Raw genomic sequence first — 24717 nt, 5'->3', positions numbered from 1 at the left:
GGTAAGATTGAACTGGTGATGTTTAATGGCATAGGTACGGACTTCTGAACCAGAACACGAGGTATACCAACACATCAGCATTCCTAGATAATGTGTTGGTTCGCTACAACGAGAGTGACACTGTACCTTGGTAAGATTGAACTGGTGATGTTTAATGGCATAGGTACGGACTTCTGAAGCAGAACACGAGGTATACCAACACATCAGCATTCCTAGATAATGTGTTGGTTCGCTACAACGAGAGTGACACTGTACCTTGGTAAGATTGAACTGGTGATGTTTAATGGCATAGGTACGGACTTCTGAACCAGAACACGAGGTATACCAACACATCAGCATTCCTAGATAATGTGTTGGTTCGCTACAACGAGAGTGACACTGTACCTTGGTAAGATTGAACTGGTGATGTTTAATGGCATAGGTACGGACTTCTGAACCAGAACACGAGGTATACCAACACATCAGCATTCCTAGATAATGTGTTGGTTCGCTACAAAAACTAGGCTACAACGAGAGTGACACTGTACCTTGGTAAGCTTGAACTGGTGATGTTTAATGGCATAGGTACGGACTTCTGAACCAGAACACGAGGTATACCAACACATCAGCATTCCTAGATAATGTGTTGGTTCGCTACAACGAGAGTGACACTGTACCTTGGTAAGATTGAACTGGTGATGTTTAATGGCATAGGTACGGACTTCTGAACCAGAACACGAGGTATACCAACACATCAGCATTCCTAGATAATGTGTTGGTTCGCTACAAAAACTAGGCTACAACGAGAGTGACACTGTACCTTGGTAAGCTTGAACTGGTGATGTTTAATGGCATAGGTACGGACTTCTGAACCAGAACACGAGGTATACCAACACATCAGCATTCCTAGATAATGTGTTGGTTCGCTACAACGAGAGTGACACTGTACCTTGGTAAGATTGAACTGGTGATGTTTAATGGCATAGGTACGGACTTCTGAACCAGAACACGAGGTATACCAACACATCAGCATTCCTAGATTATGTGTTGGTTCGCTACAACGAGAGTGACACTGTACCTTGGTAAGATTGAACTGGTGATGTTTAATGGCATAGGTACGGACTTCTGAACCAGAACACGAGGTATACCAACACATCAGCATTCCTAGATAATGTGTTGGTTCGCTACAACAACTAGGCTACAACGAGAGTGACACTGTACCTTGGTAAGCTTGAGCTGGTGATGGGTAACGGGCTGGGGTACGGACTTCTGAACCCGGCACTCGCCGTTGAGATCGGGTACATGCTTGGCGTATGCCTGCAACAAAGCACACACCATTTTTATGTAGCTCATCACCGCAAATGTCACTTGTATTATATTCGATTTCAGTGATGAACTAATGTCAAACATATCCGGTACACTTTATCCCTCACACTTGCGTTGTGCAAAGAATAAGTAAACCTTTTGTAGATTAAGTACACACTAAACATTAATTGCTGTAAGAACTTGTGGGAATTTAACACTAATCTTTGTATTGACTAGTATGAAACTTGAAGACGTTGTTATCGGTATTTCCCGTGACAACACCCAAGTAATAAACCTTCAAAAATCCTCAACGGGGCTTTTTTTACCGTCGCGTGATGAAATAAAGTCAAAATGAAGCTCAGCGCGAATGTAGCCAGTAATTTTTCAATAAAGCGACAGCGTAAGATCAGCACGGTGGAATTATATTAAAATGATCGAGGCACGACGAACAATACAACGGGGAGATTGGGAGTTTAATACAGCGGAGTGCCTTGGGCGAGGGGGGGGGGGCGGGGGCATGATTATCTTAGGGGAGCGACCGACGACAATCCGAGATAAATCGACTCTGAAATCCGCCAACTCGACAAAACTGCGTGAAAAACGAATCCAACGGCAAATCCGGCTAAAGAAAAGCCGTTGTAAGAAGATTGGAGTGCAAAGAAATGGGGTGAGCGGGCAAACAAGGGTGGACGGATCTTCCCGTAATGTCCACCAATCATTTGGACAATTTCCCCAGGATGTGGTGTAATAGTCGCTAAGCGGTTCCGGCCCATTCACTTAGCCGATTGTTTGGGGTAATCTCGGCCGATTTTCTACCCCGGTTTTGTTATATTGCATTACAATCGGACACGGAAATCTACCAATACCTCTTAAATGGCTACAATCATTGTCTTCGATCGTTGTTCAAACGGATGCTGAAATTCGATATTATGACTCGAAAAATACGGTTATAAAACATATAGGTATCTGAGTGCTGACTGAATTACGATTACATTAAAATGTGTCGGTGTAATGTAATGTATCTCAGATTGTTTTATTATTGATTATGCAATTTTTATTTGTAAAACTATAGGACATAGCAAATTAACATGCCAACTAGGAATGTGGCTTACAAGTGGCAATATAAATGTAGACATGTTGTACATAGGCAGAAATTAATTACTCAATTTGTCAACGCGGAGTCGCGAGACGTAAAGCCAAGAGGTTAAGAGGTGTATCAAATGTCTAAGACGTTGGCATCGCCTCAGCCTTGCACAATGCATATTGTCATTACACACACTTGCACCGCTGCACAGGGCCTGGTTTGGTTCCATACATGTCCATACTTACACGACAATAAACAGGACTACTACAGGAAAACAAACAGTAGAACTCAATAGTCAAAGATATTACTTAAAGTGGCTGGCACATAACGTTTGGTTAATTAACATGTAGGCCTAGGTGTGGTTTCAGGTGCAATACATGATGAGAAACAGACTAGTGGCTTGTAGGGGCAATAGCCCCTATTACATATATATTCCTGATATATATATTCTTGTAATTATTTTGTACAAATTATTAGTCTAATGGGTTACCCTTCCTTGAATTATCGTTTAAAATTTGTGTATATTATAATATGTATAATAGGTATTGCATACCTGCATAATGCATTTTGATGTCTGCTCTGTTTAAAATAAAAATTCCAAAGGACTATTCATGCGGTGTGTTTATAATATAAACTTTATAATCATACTACAACTAAGGAACAATTTCAATAATAATCTTCAGGATTATTAGGCCTAGTTAAATTAAATTTCTTTGAATATATAAATTCACTTAGATAAAACACATAGAGATAATGTCATCCTCCTAATTGTAAATTGCTAATTCAATAACAAAATCTCTCTGAAAACAACATTTGTTGTATAGCATCCATTTTGGTCGATTCCTTGGTCTTTATTTTAATATTTTAACATCATCTGGTCGCTTTACCCGGCTAAAAGTAACATAAAGTTAACCATGGGTAAACACTGTTTTTCTTTTTTTCAAATAAATGCCAACTTTTGTTAAGGTTTGGCCTTGCGCTTTATTTATAGTTATAGCGAAAGCTAATCGCAATGGGAATTGGACCCTTGTAAACTTAGGGAATATTAGGATCTGTAGATATTAGTTTTATTTTTGGAATGAAAAATATGCCCTTTGCCTACTCCAGTAATTACTTCTAACCTTACCCTTTTTTAGACATACCTAACACAACCAGTTACTCCATTTTAAAATTGGGAAAAAGTCTATTTCAGCTTTATAATAGTATACATATTGCGTAGCATATGTAATCTTTGATATTACATATTACAGTATATTACAGTACAATATGTTTTAAATAAAGTTAAACCACATGTTTTAAAGTAAACAAAGCAGACATGACATATATTCCCATGCTATTTAAATGTAAATTATTTTATTCCATAACAACCTTTTGGTGCATAATTAAGAAAAATGAATAATTTTCCCCAAAATTTCACGCCCAGACCTTTAAAATGAGACCTCTTCCAGCTTTTTACGGCCTCCCGTTCGCTCACAATTTCATTGTAAAATTTTGGGCTTACGGAATTAGATATATAGATAGGATGATTTCGTTCGATCTTTCTAAATAGCAGGGATTTTATGTATCTATTGTTGTATATAAATTGGTGTGTACATTTATCTGTAAAATTTATTGGATTCTTTTAAAAAGTTGGTTTGTTTACCCAGCACGAGTAATCAATGCCAAAAATTATGTTATAGAGTATACTGACCATGAGGCGGCGACTTGCGTCATTTCCGGACTCAGCATGGGGTAAGGGTATTGTCCCGTGGTGAACGGGTAGATAGGCGGCCTCGTCAGCCCTGGAACATACATCAAACATTGTCAATACATACGTCAACATACGAATATTGTTGGGAAAACAATATGGTATTGTATAAATCCAAACTAAGTAAACCGTCTACTAGTGCAGATCCGTTCAAGGACTGCTCCATTCCAAGTAAAATGTAGGGGCCCAATAATGATCTGACTGGGTCATACACTAGCTTCATTTTTACATTGTTCATACATTACTCTAATATTCATAATTAATTGTTATAATTTAAGCTAATAATTCTGGAGACACTTCACGTTCAGTAGCGTCGTAAGAAAGTTACAAAAACTAAAGTACTACATGGCCCTGCAAAAATATGAATCAATGTAAGCACACACATTTAAGTTCTAATACTTTCATAAGGCCTGGAATAATACTGGTTGCAAATTCAGGTGGTATTTTTTAAAAATAAGATATATGAATGTTGTGTCTCGATGCGGAAAATATAATCATTACGCGGTTTAAAACTACATTATAAAAGGCGTCGTATTACTATTTGCTAATAATTGGCACGATGAATACACCCAGGTTGTTTGTGCCGACCCACAACACAATAAACCTTTAAGGTAAAACTTGGAAAGAGTTGGGTTTCAGAAGAGCGAATGCAATATCCAGCCGCGCCGCTGACACTTGCGAAAAGAACAAAACAAAACACATCGCGGGAAATAACTTCCTCCACTTTTCAGTGGCGGACACGAAAAACCTCATTAGGCAGAGAGAACGAGAGACAAAGCCTGAGAGGGCGCAATATCGGGCGAAACAGCTGAGTGAGAGATGAGAAGAGCATCGGTGGTGACAGCACATTGTCGGAGGTGCCTCCACTAACCTCTAGATTAAATTGAGGCCCTGGGGACACGAGGAAATTTGAACAACAAACCCACAACACCCAGTGTAGAGTGGTGCACTGCAGATGTAAAACCGGACACTTGCAATGAGTGTGAGCAGGGTTGGGAACACGCTGAAGATGCTGAGGCTTAAAACATTTATGATTCACAAAATACTTTATGACGATTTTCAAAACATATCAAATTAATAGACTGTCAGCTTGTTGTGAAACAAATTTCGACTCATTCTGATGAACATTAAATTAGCGTATCTCAAGGGTTCATAAGAATTATAAATAGTAAATATATTATTTCATAAATCCAATTGAGAGATTCATATTTAATCAAACAAAATAAAATCAAAACATTGGATGACTTGATTTGAAAATAATTTGAAATTAATCCAACCCAAATATTATAAACGAAATTAGTTGCAAGCAAAAACACTGTTACCATCAAACTGTAAACAGATTCCGTTATGTGAGATTTTAAGACATTTTTTACGTTTTCCCAAAACCCCAATATGCTTAAATTACATGTGCTGTTGACTTTGCTCAGCTGCGACGCGCCACTTCCCACTTCCTTTGTTAAAATTAACTCGATTGACACCCGCCATGATTACACCCCTGTTTGAGCTTATTCGGAGGAATCGGGGCGTTAAATGTTAGAAACAACTGACAAAAAGGAGTGAGAAGCGAGAGGTAGGCTGTTTATGAGACAATGCCGTTAATTAGTGAGAACTAGGCCTATCCATAATGCATGCGGACCTAATTATTGTGCTCTCTGCACTCTGGATTGCCTCTTTATATCCGACTCTTCGCTAATTTAATTATTAAATTACCTCCCAGTGCAGCGCCTCTTATGACGCTCCACTATAGCATTCCCTATGACGATGTCGCTGTCACGTGGCCACCTTCCGGTAATTAGTCAACTTGCAGCGAGATAATATTTTGTGTTTAGATTTTAAACATTTCGAAATAGATTTGTTAAAATTAACAAGCAGGGAAAACATTTTATCAAATGAGGATTGCGGAGTGTTACTGTATGTATAAGATTTTGTTTTTAACATGTTATAATAAACTAGCTGTACCCGCGGGCTTTGCCCCGCTTAACTTCATAAGTATTCGCATGGCTCAATCACGTCCTGGTTGAAGTTCGTTCGCTACGCTCACTCACCTTCAAGTTAGAAATCGTTCGCTGCGCTCACTTGTTTTCAGGTTGGCTCGTTCGCTACGCTTACTCGCCTCCAGGTTTATGTTCGTTCGCTACGCTCACTCACCTTTTGGTTGCAAATTAGCTGTTGTCATACATTTTAAAAAGTCATCCCTTTTATTGTTTATAATACAGTAATTTTATAAAGGTTTTTATGTTTTAATATTTAACATTGGAGAATTTAAACGTTGTTAAGTGCACAGGTGTGCTGTGATTGGGGTTTAATACATTTGGACTTATTCAAAAGTAAAATAGTTTTCTGTGCTGCAATCTGTAGAAACACTGTGGCACTATTTCAAATCATGACTAATGCTAATATAGAATGTTGTAGTTATTCAAACGTACAAAACAGTTGGTGAAATAAACATCTGCTTTTAAATTATATTTATTTGTAAACATTCTAGATCAAAAAATCTGACATTGGCCCGCTTAAAACCCTCTGGGGCAGAGCCCTTTTGACGGATCTGCACCAAACTTCACTCGAACCATCCTTGAAAGATGCTTAATAATGCCTGAAAGTTTCATTACAATCTGTCGAGCGGTTTTGGAGTCCATAACGTATATACACATATATATACATACATACATAGTTCTTCTTTTATAGATATAGATTAAATCTCTCAATGATTTTTATTTTGCTATATGTTTTTCATGTATCTACGTGTAATACGATCTTCAACGTAGAAATAGTCAAAGTATTGTGTAAATAAATTTAAACCACACCAACATTTTATCGTTCTGAAACGAAATAGACAACCTGTTAAAATGTTACTTCGTGGACATAAAATATAAATTTGAGGTTTGCTAAACAATGGCCTCTCCGTATCTGGAGTACTCTCGAGCCTGTACCAACAAAATGTCTCATCGTAGGGGTCGTAGTTGTGAGGGACCTTATTACGGACGAGATAGGCCCAGTTAGCGACGGTAGGGTTTAATAAGACGCTATTCACGCGGTGAATGGACCACCAGCCTTCGGTAATTGGGCGCCATATCTTCCGCTCAAATTTCCCGCAAGATGGCGTCTTCCCCCCTACAAGGCTACATCGCAATATGATATGGCACGGTGTCAACCCGATTGAGAATATGCGGAGCGAGTCGACCCTAACTGGCCATGCCACATTGTGTGGTGACAACTTGATAAAGGGATCGGCAGTTATATACTATTAGCCCATTCACAACTAGAGTGGTAGCATTGACTATATATAACACTAGGTGATAGGCAATGAAGGTTAGTTACTGTGCGATTTGTACCGACTCAGCTGGCAGTCATCAGGCATGTATATGTATATACATACACATAGTAGAAAGCTCATGAAAGTAATATATACCACGAGAAGTCAATGCGACATATGCGTGTCCACATGACTTGTGTGTCTCTTAGTGGATATATATATATATACAATATATTGTTGAGTATGAACAAGAACTTAATTAAAGTCTCTAAAATCAATGACAAATTGCCCGTAGATAGAACTTGCATATTGCGTTACGCCATACATAAAGGTTTCAATAATTATGAATGATCTGGGAGATTGTGGGAAAATAAGAACCTAGCCCCGGCAAAGCATACTTATTAGCGCTAGTAGTGCGGTTTCCCGCTACAAATTGCAATAATGGATGCTAATATTCCCCGCTAGCGTATCAATGATGACGTAGGGTCGGTGTCGCCTAATTGAGGAGATTTATTCAGGGCCTTGTGTCGGCGCCCTTAAACCCACTAACGAGCGAAACCGACGTCGAAATGCCCAAAATTGGCTTCATCGGTAGGAGAGCTGGCGGGGTGTGCTCGCCTTTGTCGAGTGATTAGCGCCTGGTAGACCCCTGCACAACGCGCAACGCGCCTGCGGTGTCTCGGGTACGAACAATGTAGGCGAAAACGTTTAGCAGCATAATAAAGTCCAACAATGAGTTTATTACTTCCCCAAAAAAGACATCTAAAACTTATCAAGTGAGCTTGGGTATACAATTGCTGAAGCTGCTGAGTGACGCTAAAAAGAAATAAGAACGACCAATTCCCATTACGCCCACCATTTTAATTGGTAAACAATTAATTTAGTATGGATCGATATTGATTGTAGTGATGAAACAAACCGTAGAACAACGTTTGCATTTCTTGCAAAAAACAATGGGAGGAAACATGTGGTGAGAGGGGGGCTCTTTTATTTATGGGGGGATTATTGTTGTTTTTAGCGAATTACCCTATAGGGAAGCTATTACCGTAGGTGGCATGGTAAGACCTAGGCCCGGGATCGATTTACTTTTTTCATTTTGGTGTCCCAAAGGCCAAAAACACCATTCGTTCAAATTGTTCTATGTATATATATATATATATATATAGTAATGTATGTGTCCGTGAACGCGATACCTCGAGTAATTTTCGTTCGATTTTGATTAAATTTGGTGTAGACGGGATAAATTTGAACGAGTTCGCGAACCAGCGTGATCGGAACTTGAGAAAGGGGTTTTACGGGAGGTTTTATAGGGTAAAATTTAGTTTTTCTAATTTTGACCCTCAAAAAACAAAAATTCCCAATTTCTCCCTACTTCTTTAAAAATCTTAAAAAACAAATCATTTTGTTTATCAAAGTGTTTGTACAATATTATTGGTGACAGAGAAAATTAAAAACAATTTAAAATTTTGATCATAATTGGCAAATTTATTTATTTTATACCAAGCTGCTGTTAATATTTTACTAAAAACCACACATTATTGCATGGTAAGACCTAGGCCCGGGATCGATTTACTTTTTTCATTTTGGTGTCCCAAAGGCCAAAAACACCATTCGTTCAAATTGTTCTATATATATATATATATATATATATATATATATAGTAATGTATGTGTCCGTGAACGCGATACCTCGAGTAATTTTCGTTCGATTTTGATTAAATTTGGTGTAGACGGGATAAATTTGAACGAGTTCGCGAACCAGCGTGATCGGAACTTGAGAAAGGGGTTTTACGGGAGGTTTTATAGGGTAAAATTTAGTTTTTCTAATTTTGACCCTCAAAACACAAAAATTCCCAATTTCTCTCTACTTCTTTAAAAATCTTAAAAAAACAAATCATTTTGTTTATCAAAGTGTTTGTACAATATTATTGGTGACGGAGAAAATTAAAAACAATTTCAAATTTTGATCATAATTGGCAAATTTATTTATTTTATACCAAGCTGCTGTTAATATTTTACTAAAAACCACACATTATTGGTTTCCTTGTAGTAGCAAACCTAGGTACTCGTTATTCTTATTTCCCTATTGACTTTAAATATGGGTAAGTTTTCGTTATTAAATAAACTTTTCAGCAAGCGTATAATTTAAAAATGAAATTACTATAAATAAATACGTAATTTTAGTCCAGGCATCAGAGCCTTATATAATTCGTAGGCTAGTAGGTAGCCTTTTAAGTCAGCCTAGCTTTAAAGTAAGTTTTTTTTATCAAACGGAGAGCACCAGTGAATAAAGTTTCTAAAGCCAAAGGCGGATGTGTAGGCCAACACATATACAACAGATTTAGGACGAATCTTTCGCTTTAGCGTCCTCTCCATTGCGAATCATGTTTACGTTATCTAGTTTTATTATGTGTTCAACTCCAATATTAGGAGAAATAACAATAAAATAAAATGTTTTTCTCGACTTGTAGGCATCTGTTTACATCACTCGAACGAAGTTTGTAGATTTCGCTCAAAACACAAACTGTTTGAAGCAATTAGTTAACAAGATAGTTGCAATTGTCGGATTTCAGCCATATGTTTGATCTAGCGTTTCGGATTAACTCCTTTATCGCAAACGTCTAATGCTACTTTGTATAGATTTTTTTACGCAACAAAGTACTGTACATATTACATGGATGGAGCATGTAATAAACATCTAATAAACAAAAATATACTGTAGCTGAAATAAAAAGCAACTACATTTAGTCATTAATTACAAACACAAAAAGTATTGTGAAGATGTTTTAATAAATAAATTCTAAAAGAATATCGCTTAAAAATTAATACTAGAGTGTAATTTAGGAGGAAAAATATCTATAAACCAACGTTAATTAAAATAATATTTAACTAGGTGAAAATTTATATTGGTTTAAAAAGTGTTATCTACAAGATACTAGCTCTACAATTAATAGCGAAACAAGCCAGTAATTCTGAAACTCCAGTTGTATAGACGAGCTCATCACCGAGCGACTGTCATCACGAAATTGCAACGTGAATTGAAGCCTATCTGCATGTGCATCTCGTCCCATGCTTCAATGGATTGAAAACGCTTTTGAATTCGTCTCAAACCGACAGTTTGAGAGACATTTAAAGAGCATTTAGCTCAAATTACCCTCATTGAACAGGTTTGGCCCTCTGTAATCAGCGGACTTGCGCAAAATTTTGGTACATTGACGGCGGTGAAATGACGTTACGTCTACACAACATATTTAATGTAGTTGCTACGAATTAAAATGTATTATCCAATTATCAATGCACCGAGGTACTGTATAGGCCTTATGTTTTACGTACAACAGTCTGCTATAGCTCCTCAACATGTACCACGACACGGCTGTATTGTTGCACGTACAACAGTCTGCTATAGCTCCTCAACATGTACCACGACACGGCTGTATTGTTGCACGTGCATAAGTCTGCTATAGCTCCTCAACATGTACCACGACAGGGCTGTATTGTTGCACGTACATCAGTCTGCTATAGCTCCTCAACATGTACCACGACACGGCTGTATTGTTGCACGTACATAAGTCTGCTATAGCTCCTCAACATGTACCACGACACGGCTGTATTGTTGCACGTACATAAGTCTGCTATAGCTCCTCAACATGTACCACGACAGGGCTGTATTGTTGCACGTACATCAGTCTGCTATAGCTCCTCAACATGTACCACGACAGGGCTGTATTGTTGCACGTACATAAGTCTGCTATAGCTCCTCAACATGTACCACGACAGGGCTGTATTGCTGCACGTACATCAGTCTGCTATAGCTCCTCAACATGTATCACGACACGGCTGTTCTGTTGCACGTACATCAGTCTGCTATAGCTCCTCAACATGTACCACGACACGGCTGTATTGTTGCACGTACATAAGTCTGCTATAGCTCCTCAACATGTACCACGACAGGGCTGTATTGTTGCACGTACATCAGTCTGCTATAGCTCCTCAACATGTACCACGACAGGGCTGTATTGTTGCACGTACATAAGTCTGCTATAGCTCCTCAACATGTACCACGACAGGGCTGTATTGCTGCACGTACATCAGTCTGCTATAGCTCCACAACATGTACCACGACACGGCTGTTCTGTTGCACGTACATCAGTCTGCTATAGCTCCTCAACATGTACCACGACAGGGCTGTATTGTTGTACGTACAGAAGTTTGCTGCAGCTCCGTCTACCACGACACGGCTATATTGTTGCACATACAGAAGTTTGCTACAGCTCCTCTACCACGACACGGCTATATTGTTGCACGTACAGAAGTTTGCTACAGCTTCTCAACATGTACCACGACACGGCTGTATTGTTGCACGTACATCAGTCTGCTATAGCTCCTCAACATGTACCACGACACGGCTATATTGTTTCACTTACAGAAGTTTGCTACAACTCCTCTACCACGACACGGCTGTATTGTTGCACGTACATCAGTCTGCTATAGCTCCTCAACATGTACCACGACACGGTTGTTTTGTTGCACGTACACCAGTCTGCTATAGCTCCTCAACATGTACCACGACACGGCTGTTTTGTTTCACGTACAGCAGTCCGCTACTACAGCTGCTCTACTCTATTGTATTGTTGTTGCGGAATTGTCAACATGTCGTATAATGACGACCGCTGAAAGGGTTGTATCGCTGGACACGCGCATGTTACACCCCCTTCCCTATGTAACCCTCCTCCCCAATCAATTCCCCACACTTTATTGAATTCGCCCACCGGCCTCGGAGTCCAATCACTCCTCTTTTAATTACGACACGACTCAAAGACACTCGCCTCGGCCACGCACTCCGCCTCGTCGCCGTAGCGCTTGCTGCTAATGCGTTTTATTTTCACGACAGAGGAAAAATCCGATAAAGTAAGAGAAAGTGGCTTTTATGTGGACAGAGATAAAACTACGTAAAGTTTAAAAAATTCGTGTGGAGAAAATTCTGTTGTGAGTCCAGAGGGAAGGTTGATTTACACCACCTTTGTTGGTTGCAACTTAATGTAGAGTTTTTTATCAAATTTAGAGAGTTTAGATTGAAATATTTGTTTAACCGTTAAATTAACAGATTTTAACTATGTTTCTCATTGTTCTTAAAGTATTTCCATTCATCTTTTATTCGCATGATTAAACTGTGGGCATATTTAAAATAAATTGTACAATAAAACGTTAACCACAGGGCTATACATTAACTTGTTAAACTCTATTCTCTCATACTTTGTCAATAATAACAGGCTGAATTATGGGACCTCAAAGATACTTCTTAAGGGGGTTGCGATAACATTCATTACATTATTAGGACTATTTTGAGTTTCTTTACATTTATACATACAATAGACATCCTCTTATCCAGTTCGGATAGTGGGTTTTGTTTAAGGACCCAAAATGTGTTGAATTAGGAACGTCTAATGCATAGGCTATATAATTATAGTATTTAACTAACAAAAATATTTTTCATAAATGTATAGAGCATTAAATTTAAACATGTGATCACTGGTCTAATATATCTTCCCTACGAGAAAAATCGTTTCAGTACCGCTCACTTCCTGCCGATCCAGTCCGGTTAAACCGACGTGCTCGTAAAACGTGTCTGGTTTAAAGGTAACTGGAAGGAGGGAGTCTACTGTATTTAAGTTTCGGTTTTATAGGGATAAATGAATGAAACACGATCTTGCAACCTTTACACTCTTAACACAGCCTTTCTACCTGAGATGCGCAGTGCTCACCCTGCTATGAGAGATATGAGTTACGGTCGACAGCGCCACAATGACGACCAGCGGCGCATCCGAGATCACATTTTCATATAAATATTTCGAGTGTTCTCCCCGACGAACACAATGGAAGGGAAATGTAGCAAATCCAATATCCAACCTGTTGACCGCCCTTGAGCGGGTCTCAATGCTAACAGGATGACGGGGTTAAGCGGTCCGATCATGCGAGTATCACTGGCGGACTGCTCATCTTCCCTGCTTAGTGCTCACATCACACATATACTACAAAACATAAATACGCCGTGCGAAGGGAAAGAGATTCTCTTAATCGGACTTTGTATTCAATCATACGATAGTTTAACTTAAAACTTACAATGGGTTTCTGGGCTTTGGGCTGATGTAAAATTTAAATACATGTAAAATATGATGAGGCAATTCTGTTTTATGGCTCTTGTTCATATTTGCAAATGTGTAAATCTTGAAATTTTCAACTATACTCCTGACGGATTAGGACACCCCGTGTAAACCCTTGGGGCCTCCTAATCCCTCAGGTGCCACGACTGTTTCAACGCACTATAATTAATATTCTATTCAGTATTAGTAACACAATTGGTTAATCATATAAAAATACAGTGTTCTAAAGTGGTACTTACAAATTCAAACTCTGATAATAGCAAGGTGTGTTCGATTAACTGGTTTTTATGAAATCTCTTATGGATATAATAATTAGATTATTTATTCTTTTTTTATGCTTTACAAGCTTAAATAAATCTTAAGTCAAATAACCAAAAAATGTAATTTAATTTCATATTGTTAGGAACTGTAGCATATCAAAAAACGTTTGTTGAGGCAAATAATTTAAAACAATAATTAAATAAACTGTTACATAGTTCAATATCCTTGATTCTTCTTATGACGACCGGTTTCATGGCGACAGTCACATCAGGTCAATCTTCGTAGAACGATTTGTTACAGTACTTTGTAAATCTAATGTGTTTTGTGTTCGGTAAAAACTGTATGTGTCCTTAACGAATCTGTCTACGAGAATTTACCTGATGATGTGACTTTCGACACAAAACCGGTCGTCATAAGAAGAATCAAAGGATATTGAACAAGGTAACGGTTTATTTATTTATTTAAATCTTCAATATCCACTAGTAGGGAAATGAACTCTAATTTAATACAAACTGCTAAATGAAAACAGATTAAATAAATCGGTTTACAGCCTATACTAAGATATAACTGAAATAAACACATATGTTGTCTTCTTAATATTTGTCTCTTTGAATGTTACCATCAACTACGTAAAACAATTAGTTACAAACCAAATTTATTTTTATAATAGAATATTTCTCCATCAATTTCCAATGCCCTGAACACTCCGCATTCGCTGTCATCGGTGCAATCTAAGCATTGAACAGATTAACTCGACCGTTTCCAAAACCTAAAAACCGGAGAACCCCTGTCTCATTACGACTAGAGGGGGCGATTCTAAACCAATTCGATCTTTGGAAATCCGGCGGAATTAAAATTCCGCTTAAAGAGAGGGCGGCCTCATTACTCCCGCATAAAGGGGGAATAATTCTCTGGTTAAATTTGTCTTCAATTTCAATTAGAGGGCGAACTCAAGTGGAGCGCGTTGCGGAAAGACATTAGTTCACATGGTAGCGCGGGCTGATGAGAGCTCGCATCTGGCGGCCCAGTCTGCAGTGGTGACATGGTGGTCATATTTGATAATATGAATAATGATCTCCTCCACTGAAATATACATCCTGGTCTTCATTCTACATGGGAGGGTTGTCTCGGAGCCATGGGGTCCAGGCATTATCATAGCTCCGGCACTCTTCCACAATTAACCGATACGTGATTCCATCTTACGGATTTTATTTTGTTTAGATGGTTTAATAATGCGAGGATTGTTGAAAAACTGTAGCATCAAAAACAAGCAATCACATTTATTTACTAGATAAAACCGCAAGTAATGTGTGAAAATATCTCGGATTTGAAGTATAAAATGTGTGCGTGCATACAATCATGTTTTGAGGAATGGTAAAAAGTTGCACGAGATCCTATAATCTCTTAGGTCATGGAATTTTTGTTTATATTGATGGACAGTGAAAGGTAACAGTCACGACAAAAGTAATATTTTAGTTGTAAGATAACACATCTGACTATTAATAGTCAATGATAAAACCTATAAATAAGAGCAAACAATAAAGTATTTAAATGCAAGTTTTCCTATTGCGATGTTTTCAGTGAACGATAAAATGTTTTCTTGCTGAATAAGATCACTTACAATTACGGAATATATTATAAAGGGTTGTGTGCGGAAGAAACACCACCCCTCGCATAATAACAGGTTTGCACGCGGGTGCGCGAAAAGCTTGACATAATGGAGTCAGTGTTGTACTGTATAAACATCGGCATCCCTCGCGGCGCTGAAAGAAACTGTTTAACACCTAATTACCTTAAAAGGGGAGGGAGAGTTGGGTAATAATTATAATAAATTTGATGATCGGGGCGGGCACTATAGAGAAGCGGAGGTTCAGATACATTTACATAACCAATTAATATTCAAAGCTGCGGGATATTTACAACAAAACATAACCGCGGAGGTCCAAACAAACGCGCCTATAGCCAGTAGGGAACTGGGGCTGGCATTGTGTCCGATACATACAATGCACGTTTGTAAACGGAATCGAAAACATTTATCATATAATTAAGGAACGACGTTTTAGCGCAGCCGATGCAATGTTTGTTTGTATTATTCGCTAACTAATGGAAAATTAATTAATTGACGCGACTTAGTTAGCAGTCATTACTGTAAACTAACCGGTTTTCATTATAAGTAATTTATGTAGTTTTCGATTACATTAACGTTTTACTTACCACACACGATTGATAGTAATAGGCTGTATGTTTATGAAATTACTTGCTTTTTACTGTCAAGAGTAAATTTATGAAAAATAATTAATTCAGAAAAAAAATTAAAATTATTGTATAGTTGAAATGATCTGAGAAAACGATCAATTTAATCAATTTAAATCAACGTAACCTACTGCATTGATAATGTATACATAATTTCAGTATGTTTGTAGGCTATAAGATGTTGTGTAAGATGACCGTATAGCAAGTTAATTTTTATATAATAATATTGTAGATTAAACAACTAGGTACTTGCACTATGCTCTCGAACAATAAACTGTCAACAGGCCATATGTTGATGACCAACATGGCATCGACTACCGACAAGTTAAGGAGTTTGTAATGACGTAAACAATGAAAACTGCTGTTCACTTAAACATTAGAGCAAAACAGGTTAAATAATGGTTTATGATTTAGAACGAGTTATGTAACCCATATAATGAATTTAAAATCCGTCAACAATTTATTTTAGAAAATAGGCAAAAATTAGTAAAGTGTCTGTTTATTTTGAAACGCTTATGTAGTTCGTCGTAGTCCAATATTTAGTTAGGTATCAAACAGGTAAATTCAAGGTTCCGCGGCAAAACAAACCTCCCTCATACTATTTCGTGTGCTCCCACTATCTCCGCGTTCCGATATCTCCGAACCCAAATCTGTCCCGCTATCTCCGAATTCTTGAGTGACCCTTATAATCCAGTCACTGACTGCGTTGTTAGCTGTCATTGCATCCACGGCTGCGAAGCCCCGTGGATGGAAGATTTGATGAAAATTTAACCCGTGGGTTAGGTTAGGTTAGGTCAGGTTAGGTTAGGTTAGGTTAGGTTAGGTTAGGTTAAGTTAAGTTAAGTTAGGTTTGGAAAGTCTAAAAGCAGGAAGTAACCGAGGATTATAGGGGTCACTCTGAAATTCGGAGATAGCGGTACACGGAGATATGGGGACGCGGAGATAGCGGGAGGTAACCATACTATTTACCCCCACACTACAAACGGAGTAGACTATACCCCAGCTAGATAAAGCAAGGGATATGCATTGTGACTGTGTTTGTGAATAGTCTGTAGATATCGCCTCGGCTACTTACCCGGTAATTGATAAACCTTTTCAAAACATAATTAGACCGGTCGGTCGTCTCTATTTCTCATTTTAATTAACGAAATGCGGCAATTAAAGGGCGGCATTGAAGCGACAGAGCGTGTAAATGAAACAAAATGTATTTTCCAAGCCGTTATTGTAAATTAACCTTCTATTTACCACGATATTGGCCATTATTATTTTACTAAACTACCCCTTCACCCTCCCCCGCTACAGTTACTGTCACAGACCTCTCTACTCCCTCGCCGATCTTTCCTTCCGTCGCTCCCATTCAGACTTAATTAATTAGCGGTGCATTTTTATTTACATATTTTCCAATTAAGCGAGTCAACGTTTTGTATCCGAGAAGACCTTTGCGAGAGCTCTTCTGCAACAAAGGACAGTTGATTTATCTCTCCGTCGCTTTTCGATAAAAATATTAATTTGAATCTCCCCAAACAAGGTTGCCGATTCCCCCGACAATCGCGGGAGCGACCCGACTAGAATGTTACAACCATACAGCGCTCCTGAAACTGTAGATGTCGTTCTTTCACTAATGTTAAAAAATATCATACCCCTTAATAGAGTTATCATTCGTCCTATACTGTATATATGTACATATGTATATATACAAATAAAAATTACCTTTTTATGCATTCTACTATACATAGAGTTGCAAAAATACACTCTTTCTCTCATTAAAAACATGTTGTATTGAAAATTGATTACGGGAGACAGCAGTAGCGCTTTTTCCAGCGTTGATTTAGTCATTCAAAGATTTGTATTACAAATGTATCGTTGGTTTTCCGCCTTCGGTTTAGTACTGTATTAAAATCGTGTACAAGAACTATGTTTTACATCAACGCACTCGTTCGTTGGCTCAATTAATAGAAGTTTCAAAATGAAATAAATGCTTTTATTTAGTAGCTAAACTGAAACCCTTTATTTAATTTCAACATACAGCAAAGTTCTTCATTCAAGTAAATTCATTGTATTGGCCATGACATAGCCAACAAAATGATGTATAGCAAAATGTATTAACAACATAAACTCATACGTCCTCCTACATAAGACCTATAATTGTTTGACGGGAGAATTAGAGAGACAAGTCAAAATTCAGGGTTGAATATGAAGGGTAAATCAACGGTCAATTGTTAAGAAACAGAGCTGAACAAAGGTAGGCCTAATAGAAGTTTGCACGTCTCTAAAAGGTGTTTTAAGGTCCATATAGTATTACGTCTAAAACAGTTCAAAGCAACTACTGTAGGTAATGGTAGTACAAGAAACGCAGATCAAAGTTGCCAATACCTGATACCTCAGATTCGCATATAAATAACACGTTGAAGTAACATAAAGCCACAAAGCTGAGTAGCAATTATCAGACAACACTAGGTACTCGGATCACAAGCTAGAGGCTAGCGCTCTCCACTGTCAGACGGTGAAATATCAGATAAACAATAAACATTGTAGTATAGCGATAGTGATACAAAGTATGGTCAATGGCTACCCTCCGGCTCCGGCTGTGATACACAATTGCACCGAGTTATCTGTGTACAAGGAGATGGCCCGAGGCCACAGCACCACTGAAACTCTATCGACGACTACCGCATTGATACATGTGACGAAAAATTCACCAAGGATACACGGTTTTTATTTGATCAAGTCCTCTATCTTTCACTTATTGATTCATAAGGGTAAGTGGAAATTACGAACAAATCGGATTTGTTCAACGGTAACCCCAAAGAATACAGGAACATCAAACATACTACATACTAGTACAAATACAAAAAAAGGTAAATAGCAGTTTGAGACAAAAAACCTCACCAAAGATAACTACCAAAGATAATCTGCTAAAATGTACTTTATTTTGTAAGAAACTAATGAAACTGATTCTCGTTTCCACGTTTTTTACCAGACCGTACGGGGAATACTTTTCGGCACATTTGGCACATACTACACTACAATGTTACTGTTAAACTGATATTTCAGAGCCCAAAGCGCTAACCTGTAGAAGTGTGATTTGTATCTCTCAATTTGCCTTAAACTTTCTGAAAGAGTAGACAGCATTTTACTTTGGGGCTACATACATAAACACGAATGCTTAAAAGAAACTACATGTTTAACTTATTATACCCAACAAGTTTTAAGGATGACACGATTACAAGAATAAATAAATACAGTAAAACATCCAAATTCTCATTTCTACAGATAATGGGATTTTAAATAAAAATGCTACTAAGATAAAAGTGGAATTCTTTAACGGGGAGACGTCACCTCGTCTCTTTGTCCACGGCAAAGCTGCAGCCAGTAATTAACAACAATACAATTACCAACCAAGTGGGCTTAATTAATTGTGAACCACCAACGACACGGCAGCGAAAAATGTGATGTAAGACGATTCATTAGACTGAGGGACTTTCTGTTGGAGGCTAAATACTTATATGACCTCACTCTGCCTCACTGAATACCTCACGTTGTTACTACCTACTTACCTAACTGACGTTTAAACTATTTGTTTTTAAGATGGTTTGGTAAGGATCACATTCTATTCATTAAAAGTGATGCTAAGCTCGTCCGTATTAGTCAGGGATTGATTTTAATATAACTCTTAATTCAGCGTCGGGGAGTAAGTCATTAAGTACTGATTATTATACAACAAAACAGATTAAACTCAATCGTAGCAATCATATTTCCGAGGCCAAAGGATGTAGCTAACAACACAAAAGGGATTTCCTTGCAAAACGAATACTTTTAAAATCAACTATCAGTAAATTGGTATAAAAAGTAAAACAAAATCGACGGAATACTATTACAACAATATGACACACGATTTATACTACATTAAAAACACACATAGCGTTTGATCACCGTCTCCCCACATATTTATAAATACCCATTGCAGCCAACCTACTGCCGTTAAATTATAAATAACCGATGTTTTCTCAGAACTAGCGTCGTCTAAACAGCGGTAAACAGGCGTAAATATACGGGTTAATAGTACAATATGGCTACAGACCGCGAGCAGCTGTTGATCTGTCTACAGTGAGAATACACAAATACTAACTACTAGCTTTACTAAGGTCATAGATGCGCAATATACGCAAGCAATTGAAAGTTACAAATTAACACTCACTAACATTTATTCCCTTGTCTGTGAAGCATTGTGAATTTCTAAAACATTACTGGAACGTTTCAATGTTTTGCAAACGACTATCTAATAAGATGAAACCCAAAGAAATGGTTTTTAAATTCTTTTCGGGTGCCAATTAATGTTTAAGCAAGCGATATTTTTATATTGGTTTATTTCTATACTAAAATACTTATCAAATGTGGTATATGATGCTATCTCCTATAGAAACTTAAAAGAACGATTTATTTTACTTTGTGAATGTAGCCTTTACGGAGCCAGGGTAAAGCTACAGGTAACAAATAACCCTTAACCTTCGCCTTAACTGGCTTTGCAATCAGAAAATATTCTAAACTCTAAATCCACCAAGAGTAGCCATTTAAAATTAATTGTTTGGGTATGTTCAATAACTACAAATTCTATGAACTCATTACATGAAAAAAATGGAAATGGATTTTCCTTTACATCTGGGTTAACGATTTTGCTAATGTCAATATTTAACGCAATAATCATGTTTCCTGAGAGACCTAAAAGTATTTACAAGAATGTTATAATGTCCCGTTTAGTCTGTGATCAAACCAAGTTATTTTTACTCTGATAAAGTGACATCAGACACATGTTCCTTAACACACATGTATAATGTTCCTAAACATGGGAATTGAAAGTATACTTCACAAAACCACTACCCTAAAATACTTTCTATTCACAAACATGATTTCGAAAAGTTTCATAAACTGATTCACGTCTATAAAAACTTGCATTGTTTAACTGCCAAGATTTTAATTGAATTTATCAATTATGTAATGATATTGACTGTTTGAATTTATAGAAAAATAAAATAAAACTTGTCTGACCGTACCACAACATACGCGAAAAACCACCTTGACTATCTTAAAAAAAAGTTTACTGTACAGTTAATTCATGTTTTATTTTATTTCAACAATAAACAAAAAAATTCTATTCGATGACATTATTTGCTTAACAAACTGATTCGACCGTTAGGATAAACCCCCAAACCCACAGAACCCTGCGTTACGACCAAATGGGATGATTCTGTACCAACTCAATCTTACAATCATCAACACGAAATTCTAACCTTTCCGATGGACAGAAATTGAAGAGAAACACTGATATTAGTTTTCCAAAGGTCACCAACAAGGGTAGTAACAGTAACAGTAAGGGTCGGTGGTTAAGTATTGTAGGGGTTTGACACTTTGACACTGCTGCACCTCCACCACACGGACCCCGAGTACTCGCTAACCTGGAAGTCTAGAGTGTCTCCAGTACTCACCCGCCCCCTTGGGGTCCAGCTGGTAGGGCGGGATGCCCATGTGGGCGGGGGGCGGCTGCGTCAGGTGGTCGCCGTTGTGGCAGAAGAAAGGAAGTCCAGCTCCCGGGTGTGTCGCGCCCAGGCCCATCTTGCTCGCCTGCAAAACACAAACACAAACACGTTACTTTAATGGACACACAATTTACTGATTCACATTAATGTTATACTTGGCTAGGAAATCCATGTAACCTCATAGTAGCCTACATTAAATGAACATTGTATACCTACTTTAATTGTAATAAGAGGTTAGAATCGTTGGAATAGGACAAATAATTTGCTTTATCTACATTTAAGTATTGCTTTGAAATTTCATTTACCATACTATCATCATAATAAATATACCGGGTGGTCATAATCTATGGGACACATTTTAAGATTTAACAAATAAATAACCAATTAACTTAGAAACATTGAAATTTTGTATTAAAAAGCAAATTTAAAAAAAATAGTATTCAACATAGCAATAAAAAATATATTACAGTTACATAACTACAACTAATCTAACTAAACTATTTCTACGTGCTCTCCATGGTTTGCGCGCAAAGTTTGTAGTCTGATATTAATCAACAATCTTTGCAAACACTCTCTCCATGACATAGCAATATAGAAAGGTCTAAGGGTGTATGTCTCGAGAACGTGGAGGCCAAGGAATTGGACCATCCCGTCCAATCCGAAGACCAGGACAGTTGGCATTTAGGTAGTCGCGTACTATCTTACAAAGTTTAATGTTTGATAGTCAAATGTCATACACAGCTGGTGTAGCAAGGTCCATTGTTGGCCAGCTGATTATGCCACAGCAAAAGTCATTGACATTACAACATAACTTAGGCTACACTCACAGATCAGGTGATTTAGACTTTTAAAAACAACTTTTTATAATCACCAACAATTTCGTAATTATTGTTTTGCAGTTACTCCATAAAACCTTTAAATTTGCTATTTAACGAAACGGTTCTCTTGTTTTTAAGTTGCTTGGTTATTTATTTGTTTAACTTAAAAATTACAACAACATATTGATAGAATCTAAACAGAAAATTCTATTCTATAGAATATTCTACATAAAAATATAGAATATGACTTTAACAGTGTTTTTATTATTTATTTTAAGGGATATGGTGCTCGATTTACATCGAGGAAATGTCCAAGTTATTTAGTAAGAATGTTATGTTCAGTTAAAGAAAGGTAATAAAGGGGTTGTAGATTTTTTCTCATAGTTTTACTTTGTAATTTAGAATATGATAAGCTACAGGTAAAGAGGGTTGACTTAAGTTGAAGAGTTATAATAGTGTAATTACTGTTTATGTACATATCAACAATATCAAGTAATTGATTTCATTGCTACGATACACTGTTAGTTTTTTATCCATTGGCTTCAAATATACGAGGGGATTTTAAAGTAAGTGTATGTACGTTCTTAAGTTCTACTTTTCAAACCAAATCAAGTTAAATAAGAGTTAAATTTTAAAACTTGCATCAGCGTCACTTAATGTACTTGCTTAAAGAATTTGAACCCATTATCTAAATTTAAAGAAACAAATTTTACTACATAAGTGTTTTGTGTCTAAAGCATACAGATTGTATAGATGTGTTTTACATAAAACGGCAGGTCTAGAACAGCATAATCTCTTTCGCGTACTCCAGTACCACCCCCGTTGCGAAGCATCGTTGGTTGCGAAGCATGGGTATAGCAGCTTTGTTTTACTCAATTATCAACCTATACACTTGTCAACACGAAACAGCCTCTTCTTAATCTTCTCGTAGTTGAGACAAATAAAGTAGTTTAGCTTTGCTTGACTACCTTGTAAACACTATTTTTACTCATCAACTTCATCAAACAGAATTAAAAAAAAAAAAAAAAAAAAATACTGTTTTAAAGGCTGATATTTTTGGTTGCAAAATCGATGCAGAGGGCCTTCTATTAAGAACCACGGGGAGATTGTCAGACGGATGCATATATAACATTGCACATATTGTAGCATACTCAGTAGTTTGCAACAAAATGCTGTCCGACACGCCCGTAAATAAACGACCGTGAAAAGTTGGAAGGATGAAATAAATTGAAGTAGGCCTAGATAAAACAGCAATGGCCACGGTCATAACAGGTAGTGCAAAATAAATATATGAGTGGAGTCCGAACATGGAACACATGTTGAACAGCTGATGGAGTGGTAGTAACTATCAAAGTGACTCTCTTATCTTATCAAGAACACACGATGAAAGAATAATAGGTTGTCGGAGAATAAACAGCTCGCCTTTGATGAATAATGAAAACAACTTCAAAGCAACACGCTGCCGAACAGCCACCACTCCACCCCCCACTCCTCGACTCCCGGCCCGAAATTAGACATTAAAATTTGTTACCATCATGCTCTAATTGAATCTCTTTTAGGCCGGCTGGAGAAAAATTGAAGGGTTGTGCACGAAAGCTGTTGTCAGCCTTTGTTGTCGATCAGGACACTAGGCGTGGTTTACACTAACGAATCTATTTGCATGAGATATTTAGTTTCTTCGTAAAAGGAAAGTGAGTAAATTATGAAAAAAATATAAGAGAAAACACCATATAATACAGAAAAAAATGTATTTAATCTTTAAATTAACTATATTGATTGATTGGATATTAAATGATTGCCTACATACTAGTAAATCTTTTTTTTTTATTAAAACAACTTAGCTATGTTATTGCATAACTTACTCTCTTTTTGCCAAGAAATATATATTTATAAAAGGAAATATTATTCTTTTACTGTAATGGAGAAAGGTAAAACATGAACAATTGTAAAATGTGGGTAAAGGCTTCATTGAGTTAAAATGGCGAATGAAGTAATGTGTTTTAAATAAATAATTCTTCCAAATATTAAACCAGTACAATTCGTCATAGTTGAAGATTGAACAAGTATAGTTGTTCATGTATTCAATGTCGTATTACACAACAGAAATAATCCATACATCGACAAGTGACGCCGGCCTAGAGACGTAAGTCACACAGTGGTAAGTTCTGTCAGGAGATCATAATCAATAGTTTCTATTAATTGATCTATTTTCGAGAAACTAACAGTCGGAATATACGTTTATTCAAATAAAACGAGTTACTCCAAATGCACTAAAGTGAAAAAAATCAGCAAACCCTCGAAACGAGAGAAGATCGAGCCGGAT

At 37.3% G+C, this 24717-nt stretch overlaps 1 protein-coding gene across 4 annotated transcripts in view; it reads right to left on the bottom strand.

The window, feature by feature from the left end:
* The window catches only part of LOC129005330 (protein pangolin, isoforms A/H/I/S), a 259998-nt gene that overhangs the window by 25415 nt on the left and 209866 nt on the right, over window positions 1–24717 (bottom strand). For 3 of the 4 annotated variants that reach the window (XM_054434194.1, XM_054434190.1, XM_054434192.1), the window contains exons 4-6: window positions 21496–21661; window positions 4059–4149; window positions 1201–1296 (exon numbers count right to left, since the gene is read on the bottom strand). In XM_054434194.1, the coding sequence (XP_054290169.1) occupies window positions 1201–1296; window positions 4059–4149; window positions 21496–21661 (353 nt within the window). The remainder of the gene's footprint in view (window positions 1–1200; window positions 1297–4058; window positions 4150–21495; window positions 21662–24717) is intronic. The other variant, XM_054434193.1, reaches the window with a different exon arrangement.

The sequence above is a fragment of the Macrosteles quadrilineatus genome, unplaced genomic scaffold, assembly GCF_028750875.1.
Source record: "Macrosteles quadrilineatus isolate MER2022 unplaced genomic scaffold, UCM_ALF_1.0 Scaffold_19__1_contigs__length_3004403, whole genome shotgun sequence".
Taxonomy (NCBI): Eukaryota; Metazoa; Arthropoda; class Insecta; order Hemiptera; family Cicadellidae; genus Macrosteles; species Macrosteles quadrilineatus.
This window is presented reverse-complemented; position numbering and strand designations above follow the sequence as displayed.